The sequence below is a fragment of the Xenopus laevis genome, chromosome 1L (genome assembly GCF_017654675.1).
Source record: "Xenopus laevis strain J_2021 chromosome 1L, Xenopus_laevis_v10.1, whole genome shotgun sequence".
NCBI classification, from domain to species: Eukaryota; Metazoa; Chordata; class Amphibia; order Anura; family Pipidae; genus Xenopus; species Xenopus laevis.
Window position 1 is genome coordinate 63,749,152 of NC_054371.1, and position 12,110 is coordinate 63,761,261.

Genomic DNA, 12,110 nt, shown 5'->3' on the forward strand with positions numbered 1-12,110 from the left:
TTTGTATGATACAGCCTGAATTTAATTAACATTTCCTGAGAAAATGATGATGCGATACAGGCCTTAACATAAAGCTTAATACTGACATGTCTCACACACTGAGGATGAAGATATTAGCATTAGTAATGAACAAATCTTTAATGACTGACTTTAAGGCTAAGTTAATTAACCGTGCAAAATGCCAATTTTTCCCTGTTGGTTTTGGTAATCAGTAAGTGATAATCTCATAACTGCTCACAACATACTAAGTAATTCCTTTCCCCCAATAATTATCATGGCTGTCTCGCTTCAGAAACGATGCAAAGCCACTTAGGACAAGGATGCCTAATTTACCCGATTCTTACACCTGCTTAAAGCTAATGCAGCTGCGATTTACCCACTCAGCCAGCAGCTAGGAAAAACTCTCATCAACCTTGAGAGGCTGTAAGTCAGTCAGCTGAAATGTGTCCATCCAGTTAAAATTCTGCATGTCTCCCACGTTACATTAACAGCAATGTTAATGAATGATAAATACAAGCATTTCTTAATACTTACGAGGCTCATTTCCTCACCACAGTGAGACTGAATAGTTAGTAAAAAGGTTTGTTTCTACATCTCAAACAGCATTGAGTACTCACACATGCTGGATAGTTTTCTTTTTTAATTTTTGTAATGGAAAATAGAACCACCAGTAATGGATTTAGAAGGCTGCAATTATTTGTAAATTGTCACAAGCAGTTGGTATTACATTCCCCCACTAAAAAAATACATTCAGTTGTATAGGAAGCTGGGATTCTCACAGAATAACTTGTGGCCAGATATTTTGCAGAATACAGGTATGGGACCTGTTATCAAGAATGACTGGGACCTGAGGTTTTCCGTAACTTGGCTCTTCATACCTTAAGGGCTCTTACAGACGAGTGTTTTTTTTACCTGCGCTCCCCTGCATTCTGGATTCATGTGTTCAGCCGCAGGGGAGCACAGGAGTAAACACACTGAATTCTTTTCAATTGGGCTGTACTCACACAGATGCATGTAAGCGAGGAACACAGCAACATGCTGCGCCCCAACCTGCGTTTGACGCTTACATACGTCTGTGTGAGCACAGCCCCATCGAAAATAATTCAGTGTGTCTACTCCTGCGCTCTCCTGCGGCTGAACTCATGAAGCGTTTACAATCTTTTGCAACCTATCACCCTGAAAAACTGAAAAGTCACCAGTGTTTTTTGGGACTTAGAAAAATGTTCAACTTTTTTTTGAGGAACTCCTATTTACTTTATTGCACTTCACCTGGTCTGAGGTGGCGAAGGCAAGTCTGGCGCAAGAGGTAACGTTCAGTAAAATCCGCATCTTAGTGAATTTGCGTAGTGACGCCCATTCGATAGAGCGAAAATTCGTCTGACGTTAGAGTGTGAAGTTGCGCTACAGTCTATCTGCTTCCCAAGCGAATTTTCGCCAGCGTTAGTCACTTCGCCCTTTAGTAAATTTGCCTCTATGGGAGATGGTTATTCTGAGCTTTCTGGATAACGAGTTTCCGGATAACAGATCCCATACCTGTATTTACACGTATTTACCATTATAAAAAAATAGAAAAATAATACTTTGTATATTTAGTAAAGTACAGGCAGTGTGTAACAACATGGGGGAAGGCCCCCCCATGAAAAAAAAAATCATAGTAGGGGCCCAAATAGTGTGTAGTGGGCATCCAGGAAACTGCCCCCTAAGACCACAAGAGCTGCTTCCTCTATAGTTACACCACTGAGTACAAGAAGGTACTTGTGCATACTTAGCTCACCATAATGCACACAAAGTAAATTCTACATTTTGGTACATTTAACATTTTAATATATCATTATGAATTCTCAAGTTTAACAGTTTCAGTTTTGATATGAAAAAGACTGTATACATTCCATTTCAGCTGTATAAGTAAAATAACTACTGTAATACATATTTGTCATATAGGCATGGGACCTGTTATCCAAAATGTTTGGGACCTGGGTTTTTTTTTGGAAAAGGGTCTCCATACTCCAAACTCGAGTTTATCTCTTTTTTTTTTTTTTTTAATTAAAACTCATTTATCAATAATATTCTTGGAAAAAGTCAGAGCGAAAAACTTCACAACAAATTCATGCTTCAATTCGAATTGTACGATTGACGCTCCGAAAACACAACTTTATCGAACTGTCGCCTCAAAAACTCATATTTATTGGTTTATTGTGCAAAAGCCAGTGCGGGTCACAATGTTAAAAAACATTTTCAGGCACATCTGCCATTGACTTCTACACAACCTCAACAGGTTTGAGATGGAGTATTTTTGGATTCAGATTTTTAGCAGGTTTGGAGTATAATAAATAGCTAAAAATTTTAGGTTTTTTTCCTCTAAAAATTTGTGCTTTCCCCTCTAAAAACTTGACCAGAAAAATGTAAGGTTTATTAAATGGTCCCCTTAGTCTATTTATTTATCATTTCAACATTAAATTAACCCAGTAGAATTGTTTTGCCTCCAATAGGGATTAATTATATATTAGTTATGATACAGTACAAGTTACAGTTGTATTATTACAGAGGAAATAGAAAATAATTTTTAAAAATTTGGATTATTTGGATAAAACAGGAGTCTATAGGAGATGATCTTTTTCTAATTCTGAACTTTCTGAATAACAGGTTTCCGGACGATGGATCCATTCCCATACCTATATTACACATTTATTGTATTGTAAGAAAAACACTCCAATGGGCATGTAAGCCTGTGGATTCTTTTTACAAAACTAATTATGATGAAATCACATCTCTGTTGAGATCAATAGTCATTTAATCTGTATTTTGCTGCATTTAATATTATTATCCTTTATTTATATAGCACTGACAATTTTGGCAGCACTGTATAGATTATACATCATTCCTTATCCCAGTGGAGCTCACAATCTAAGATCTCTATCATATACACTATGGTCAATTTTATCAGGAGCCAATACATTTTGCTTTTTTGTGTAGGAAGCACCCAGAGGAAAACCGCACATGCATGGTTAAAAAAATCAACTTGTTGCAGATTTCACATGGGCTACAATTGCATTTTTAAAACATTAAATATTCTGTTTGCTGTATATCAGATAAATCACATCAGCAGCCTATGGTTGCAGAATGAATGAATATATGTGTGTAAATATATATCTATATATCTATCTATATATATCTATCTATATATATATATATATATATATATATATATATATATATATATATATATATATATATATATATATATATATAGATAGATATATATATATTGCCTTTATATTGTCAGATTGGTATTTCTTTCATGCTTGCTTTCTCTTTGCCATTCATAGGTGAGGAAGTGGGGATGCTGGAAGATATGAGCACTGGCATATCAGATTTAAGACATGTAGCATTTAAGATCACAGAAGCCAAATCAGAAGATTTTCTGCCAGTTGTTACTGGAAGACGGTGAGCACTTTCCCTGCACCAGATATCGCATCTGTTGTTTGTTTGTTTTTTTCTATTCTCTAAATAATATACATGAGTGTTGTGATGAATTGTTGTTTTTATACTGTCACAATAAATTATGTAACAAGTAAATTACAGTGCAGAGCACATGTTTGATGTGTAGCACAAAGTTGTAGAATGAAGTGCTGTATGAGTTCTGCTTTGAAGCAGTGCTAGTTTTATTGAAGCAACAATACAGTCCAAATATTTAAAGGCAACTAAAGCTCTGGGACAATTATGCTTTAGTGTGCACATATTAGGACACTGTGTTGCCGTAGCAGATCTCATATGCATTGTTTTGCTTATCTATGGTTATTAACACCACTGCCTGTTTAGTGGGTCCTTAGCAACCAGATATGTTGTAAATTTCAAACTGAAGATAGTCAGGATACATTGATTATATTGCACAATAAATGGTTGTATACACTGAACATACACGTTTCATGGAAAAATACATCCAATATAATAACAAGAGTTAGAGGCAGCCATGCTAAATAGAGCTTGCAATATAAAAGATATGGGGGCAGATTCACTAAGCTCGAGTGAAGGATTCGAATGAAAAATACTTCGAATTTCGAAGTATTTTTTTGGTACTTCGACCATCGAATTGGTTAAATTCGTTCGAATTCGAACGAAATCGAACGAATCGAACGAAAAATCGTTCGACTATTCGACCATTCGATAGTCGAAGTACTTGCCCTTTAAAAAAAACTTCGACCCCCTACTTCGGCAGGTAAAACCTACCGAAGTCAATGTTAGCCTATGGGGAAGGTCCCCATAGGCTTGCTAACCTTTTTTTGATCGATGGATTTTCTAGCTAAGTAAATGGGCCCCTCTGTGTTTGAATTACACCACAACTTTGGTGGTAGAGAATATATTTGCAAAACAGTTTTGCAAATTGTGAATGTAAGTTGCCGCCAAAGCTATTTTCGCGCACAAAAACCTCACACAGTGGTTCCCAATATCCCAATGCAAATAATTGCCAGGAATCCAAATAAGGATTGGAGATATATATAGGATACACTTGCTGCATAGAGTTCTGATGAGATGACTTGCAATTTCTTGATTACAGACTGGGAGCGTGGGATTAAATCTAATCTTTATCTTAAAACAGTTTTGACAGGTGCAGTAAAATTGAAAAAGGTGCTTATGAAATTAACTGAAATGTATGCTAGAAAATCAATTTATATTAAGTGGTTAGAAGACCCTTCTTCAAAATGTTGATAAATGATGGATTGATTATAGTAGTGTTATGTCAAATATATGAATACAATGGCAAGGACCCAGTAGTGAAGAACAATCTAGAGATGTGACATGCTTTGATCATGCCAATAGGCATTTGTCTTAAAATATGTACAGCTGTGACCTGTCTTTTGATTTTGGCAAACTAAATAACCTGCAGTCTCACATCTTTGTCTATCAAGGAGTTGGATGCTGTTGTTTGCCAAAAGACAAAGAGCTTCCCTGATAGATATTGATAGGGATTGATGATAGGTTGATGTGTTGGTATGAGCTTGTTGTTTATAGATCAATGAAGAATATAAATTGGGAGAATTGGATTGTTCCATGTGTGAATCAAACTGTTTGTTGCTGTATCACTGCATATTTGCTTCATCCCAATTCTAGAGAGAGCTTCATGGTAGAAGTCAAGCTTCCAACCAAAATGTTTGAGTTACTTCCCCAAGAAATTAAAGATGGAAAATTGCTCTGTGTTCATCCGGTGTTTTTTAATGTCGGAATTAATGAACAACAAACGATTGCAGAGAGGTGAGAAAACACTTCACTTTTTCAGTTTTGCATTAAGATAAAACCACTGTAAAGCCCTGGATTTACATTCTACTTGTGCTTCAAAAAATATATGCAAGACATTTGAGAAAAATGGTTTCGAATTACGTACCTCTAATTTTAATTGGATAGTTGGCTCTATGGGAAATAAGAGATTAACTGAGACTTTAGTTCTTTGTAAGGCTACAGTTATTAGACACAACTGCAGGAATCAATGCTAATCTGCTTCATTCTGAAGCCCAAAGGAGACAGCTTCAGGCCTTGAGCAATGAGGTTATCAGACAACAATCTTGGATATGCTTCATAAAGATATTATCTTAACAGTCAATGTTTGTATTCTGCCAACTGTAGCTTTCTCTGTAAAAAGAGGGCTGAAGGGTTTCTGATATCAAACAATAAGAAACGGTTAATACATTTGTAAAAACAAAATGCTCACACTCTTTCCATCTTGTGAATGCAGTGTTTTTATTGGTAACACAGCATTATATCCATAGAGACAAACTATGTGCCTTTAATTACATATGGAGATTAGACTCCATATGTACATTTATTGTTTTAATCCAAAAACTAATTTTGGTAATTTGGTAAGCACTTGAGATGGGTCATATTCCTTTCCTTCCTCTGAATAAAGCTAGTTAATGAAGCTAGGAATTATACGAGTCACAGTTTCAGATCTCTCTCTCTCTTTTTTTTTTTTTTTACCTCAGCCACTAACTATATAACTATGTGCTTAGTCATAGCGACTGTGTACCCTAAACCTTTACCTTAACAGTGTAACATTACTACACACTCATACAGGAACAAAGTATGTGTACAATATACAGTTACTAGAGTAAAAAAATAAAAAACATTATATATATATATATATATATATATATATATATATATATATATATATATATATATATATATATATACTTCAGTTTCCAGGTGATCCTCGGGTGCATGGTGAAAAGTTCAAACATGCATAATTGTGCCTCCCTTTTAGCATTTTGTGCTATTGTTGTAAAGCTCTATAGCATTGTCCATGATAGCCTTTACTTTAACTATTTACAACAGTATCACATCATTAAAACAGTATCATCATTACCAATGATGCCAAAGTGTATCAGGGATACTACAGAATGTAACGTTTAATTTTCACATTTGCAGATTTGGTGATACGTCTTTGCAAGAAAGCATTAATCAAGAAAATGTAGAACATTTGGAAGAATACTATAGAATGTGTATTGAGAAAGTTCCTTCAGAGTGTAAGTATATCATCCAACATAGGGGCAGGTTAATTACACAGTGAAACAGGGCTCACCACAGTTCTGCTGAGTGACATTTGTATTTTTTGGAATTTTTAGGCACATATTTATGAAAGGATTAAAGTGAGAATTTCCCCTTTTGTTAAATATTTCCCTAAAATTTTAATACAAGTGAATGGGCCACAGTGTAATTTATCTCGTCTGAGCTCTATTTTGCCTTTTGATAAATATGCATCTTAGAGAAAAGTAACTCACATCTACATTTCTTTTGTATGTAATCAAATTATATGTTGTCATAATCACCATCCAGTGTGTACCTAGTCCATACAAGGATACTGGGGTCGGGTGCCAAATTATGGTTTATCGAATTATTTTTCTCTCTTTTTGGTATTCATTTAGCAATGCATTGGTTGTGCATTGAACCCTCAGGAGGTTCAGGATTTTTAAAATATAAAACAATTTGAAAACATAATTATTTGTATTACTTGCACAGATATTTGGAGCACAATAATTTAACACCTAATAGAATATACTACTCTGAACCCTTATGAAGATCACATGGATAAAAAAATATAGATTTTATTTGTATGTGTTAAATGGAAATAACAAAAGGAGAAATCTGTTCTGAACAAAAAAATCTACTCTACAAATTTCTCTACTGTCCACCAATTGTAACTCCCACATGCCATATGTGCTCATATTCATCCCTACAGATCTCTGTCGTTTCCACCTGCTCCCTTAACATTTGTGTAATTCTTCATAAGCTTTTTTACATTACTCAGAAAATGCAAGTAATATCTGTTTTACTATAAACCCAGGTTAATGTCATACTAACATCAAACAATTTTTAGGTCATTGCCTTAGAATAAAATTTGGGCAGTTTTGTGCATTTTGCACTCATCTGCCAACCAAAACACTCAAAATCACTTATATTGACATTGCCCTTAGGGCTATGAGAATGGAATATTACTCTGCTTCCATACTGCTGTTCTAGAAGTGCTGAATGTACTCCCTGCGAACTCCCATTGGCACCAAAGGGAACAAATTGACACCTCTTCTACAAGCAGTTATTATGTATTATTAACCTTTATTTATATAGTTAATATTACATCATTCTCATTAGTCTCCTTGCCTCCTAAGTCCATATACACTCACACATAGAGGTGAATTAAGGTGAATTTCTTTAGAAGGCAAGAAATATTGTGCCTGTATGTCTGATTGGAAACTGAAGTACCCAGGAGAAACCCACACTTACACAGGAAGAAAATTTGCCAGAATCAAGGCCATGGCACTGCAACCGATTATGCTGTCCCTAGAACCACCAATCCTGGCACTTCTTCCTCAGCACATTTTAGCTTCCGAAGAAGACACTCAGTGTGCCATCTAAATTAAACTGTACATATAGTTCAAATATTTAATGTGAAAGTTATAGCTCTTTTTTAGTTTGTGCATAAATGTAATATACTGTGTATATACCGTATATACCTAATACTATTATAAAATTGATTAATTGATATTACAGTATCCTTTAAAACTTTGTTTAAACTAGTTCCATTGTATATATACAATTACAATTATTTTTAATTATGTTTGTAATTTTCTTTTAATATGCTTCACTGAACAGGTTGGGTTAGTTTAGGTTAAAGTTGCAGTTGTGTATTAATGGAATAGCCTCTAAGCTGTGCAAACAAATGCAGTCAGATAATAAAACAGCATAATAGATGCTGCTAAAACAAGGCCAATGGCAGTATAAAATCCTGAAAGTAGGTAAAAATCGAACGTTAGGTCATGATAACATTAAGTTCTTGTATAAATAACTATATACTGCAATGCTTTGGCTAACAATGTTAAGAAGATTTACTGGCCATTTCTGCTCCACGGGATTCATTACTTTTAATAAAAGTCTGCCAGACGTGACTGCTGTTTTAAAGGCCTGACATGAAGTAAAAAGAAAGTGTAAAATAAAATGCAAGTTCAATACCAACAGTGGAATAAACAGCTACTGTAGTACTTGTTTATAGCTTGTATCTATAAACCCATTTATGTGTAATAAATAAAGGCATGCATTATGTTTTAATATCAACAACAAGCCTTATGGGCTGATCGTTTCCTTATAAAATGTACTTTTTCTTAGATCCCACTCCTTTGTGCTTTAAGGATTAGCCACAGAGGAAAGAATAAACAATATTTCATCACACTTAAAAAAAAAAAAAAAAAGAAAGAAAAAGGGGTGGCGGGTATTCATTCATCAATTTACGGTGGTTAAATATAATTCAAGTGAATGGCAAACAGTACAGCAGCCAGTAATATCAATCAGTAAAACATGTTCCTGTCCAAATAGTGTCCAGATTATGGAATTCTGAAAACTTGATCTTTTAACATGTGGTCATCCACCTTAAGAGACTGGTAAAGGAGTCTGCACAAAAAAGAATTTTTAAACCTTATCACCTTTTACAAGTGATGTTATCATTAGCCTTGGAGCAGTGTTCCCTCTAAGCCAGGGGTTTTCAAGCTTTTTTAGTTTGCTACTTTGATGCCCAATGTTAGTTCATTGCCTCTCTTAACCAATATTAACAGGCTTGGGCTGGAATTCAAAAAAGCCCTGGCATTTTAAATACACATAATCCCAAAAAGCCCCCCACCAACCCAATAAATAGTGACTGTCCATGGCATCTTACAGCAGCCCCTCTAGCATTTTCCAGAAACCACAGATTTCCAGTCTGGGCCTGCAAACAAGATTAAACATATGTGAAAACACATATCTATCAAATAATTGTTCTTCCCAAATTTCATCCTGACTACTTTAGCCCTTTTAGCTGGGATATCCCCAAAGTTTGGGAATCACTGCTGTGCACTATATTATGCCAATACAAGTTGGAATAATAGGCCAATATTGCCTCTAAATAAAAAGACCATGCTCCACACCCAAACACGAGATCTTCTAAAACCCCATCTAATTCATTGCATAGCCCCTTTGGAGTCTGCGGATCTGGGCCAAAAAGAGGTGCGTCTCTCCAAGCCAGGACTGTTAATAAATATATTGAATATTTAGTATTTATACTGCCAAACAGGAAATGACCACTAAATGTACAGGCAATATATCTGTAGGCACATCAAAATAGAAACATTGCGCCCTTTACTTACAGTGAATATCGGTTTTATCTCACCCACACTATCTCAGAAGCATCTAATTTAACTTCTGCTTTAATCTCTATTCCATACCCTACAGTGTTACTCAAGTAAGCATCTACATTAACCCTACAGCAGGGTATCAAACAACTGCAGATATGCACAAAATAAATTAAACAGAAACAAAATACTGCAAAGCAGATGCTGCACAATAGCCTGAAGTGTTAATATCAAAGAGAACCAGGGGTTAGCTACTCAAAAAAAATCAACAAAATACATTTTCCCCAGAGCACAGGCATAACGATGAAGTTATAAGGACTCTTCATCCCAAAAACCTCAGATGTATACGTAAAAATAATTCTTCCATTCTTCACATTACTTGTTAACAGCATTGATCTTGAAAGCATTAGTTTCTTTGGTTTGCTTTAGTTTGTTTTATTCTATTTTTTTTAGTATGAGGAATAGGGGTTATTCATTGCCATTCACAGGGGCAGGGGCAGTGTTCCAGGGCAAGGTGCATAGCACAGCGATGTTGCTTCCAAAGTTGAGGTTAGGGATGCGTATGTGCCCCAGCATACCTCTCCTGAATACAGGGCTCCCGCATTGATGAGGTTGACCTCATGCCTGTGATCTGTGGAGAACAGTGACCTGTAGAGATACATTTAGTAGTGTGCCAGGTAGCAAAGTGCAAAAACATTGTTCCCTTTATTTGCACTTTACATCCTGCCTAGCATGTCATAAATTACCCCTGTTTTTGTAGTTACAGTAGGTGTACCATATATTGCCACTATCAGGAGAAACTGGAAGGAGTCCAATATTATCAGCAAGACTTTTTCAGAAGTATACAGTGTATTTCAGTTTTTTATTTGTTTTTTCAAACTATTAGCACCTTTTCTTTAGTTTTGGGCTGTTATTAAAAGTATCCTGTATGCAGAAACATGGAGCACCACAGGAATGAAGTCGAGTATTATAATAAAAATCCAAAAATGTATTAATCCATTAAAAACAGCACATCATGATAGGAACATTTACAGAACCATAGGCTTAACGCGTTTCTTGGCTATCTTTTGAGAAAGTGGCTGGATAGCCATGAAACGCGCTAAGCCTATGGTTCTTTAAATGTTCCTACCATGATGTGCTGTTTTTAATGGATTAATAAATATTTGGATTTTTATTATAATACTCTACTTCATTCCTGTGGTGCTCTGTATTGCTGCATACAAGTTTGACTATGAAATTTTGTCCGGGGTACTTTTCCTAAACGTGATGCACACAGAGGAGAAATCATACACCGTGGTGCTCCCAGGTAATTAATTTTATGAACTGTTATTAAAAGTATCGACTGATATTTTATGAATTGATATATATTGTGTTTTGGGTTTTTTTGTGTATATTTACATTTGCATTTTGTTATTACATAGTCATGATTAAAGTATTTGCACCTATGGCTAATATTACGTTGACTTTATAGCATAGGCACTAAATTCTACCAATTGTCCGTAGCAACCAGTTTTTACATGCACATTTTATCTTGTAGTTGACTGATAAAACGAATTATGATTGAGTGCTATGATTAAATATGCTAGTGTAATTCAGCACTTCTGTTTGCTTTCTTTAAATACTATACCACTTTTAACTACAGTTCAGCATCTATAATATATTATTATTTTGCTTAATTTTTGGAAGAAAGACCTTTTTTTCATATTTTCATGTGGGGTGGTTTGAGTATTGATTGTATTTATTGACAGCAAAGTGCATTCTTCCTATTTGTAGTGAGTATATACTGTACATGATAGAGAGAAAGACATATGAAATGAACAAGCAGTTGAATGAATCTGAAAAAAATGACTAAAACAAGGGCAGAGGAATTATAATTTGCATTCATTTTTCTTAGGTCCACAGTTAATGCAGGACCAGAGTGACTTGAAGGAGCTCCTTGAAAACCTACACCAAAATACACAAGCCAAAAAGAGGAAGAATGTAGAAATCATGTGGTTGGCAGCTACAGTAAGTCTGATTTTAAAAATGGCCATAGTTCCTTTAAAGGCAATTATAACTGTGCCTGAACCCATGTGTAACATATATGAGAGAAGTACTGGGAAAATGGATTTACTTAACATAATTATAATATTTATTACTCTTGTGCTTTGTGGAGGAGGTTCTTTAGGGGTAATTTTTTAATCCCCAGTGATGGTGTCCATAGCTAACAATTGGATCTTTGCTTTTGTTTTCTAACTTGTAGATGACTGTTCAATTTGAATTGCTGATTGGTTGCTATGGGCAACATCACCGGTGATGTCTGTCTGTAATGTTAATAAATACTCACCTAAGTGTAGAACCAGAGCACTACAATTTATATTTATTTTACATTTTAGGCATGGGTATTGAATCTATTATTTAGAAACCCACCCCTCAAAAAAACACCAGATAAATAATTTTTGCCTGATTTGACTTGTCCCATAT

General features: G+C 35.1%; 1 protein-coding gene across 5 annotated transcripts in view; it reads left to right on the top strand.

The window, feature by feature from the left end:
- Positions 1-12,110, top strand: part of LOC108699497 (type II inositol 3,4-bisphosphate 4-phosphatase) — a 308,688-nt gene that overhangs the window by 269,350 nt on the left and 27,228 nt on the right. For all 5 annotated transcript variants that reach the window (XM_041589702.1, XM_018231625.2, XM_041589710.1 and 2 more), the window contains 4 exons: positions 3,327-3,444; positions 5,110-5,250; positions 6,421-6,518; positions 11,542-11,654. In XM_041589702.1, coding sequence (XP_041445636.1) covers positions 3,327-3,444; positions 5,110-5,250; positions 6,421-6,518; positions 11,542-11,654 — 470 coding nt within the window. The remainder of the gene's footprint in view (positions 1-3,326; positions 3,445-5,109; positions 5,251-6,420; positions 6,519-11,541; positions 11,655-12,110) is intronic.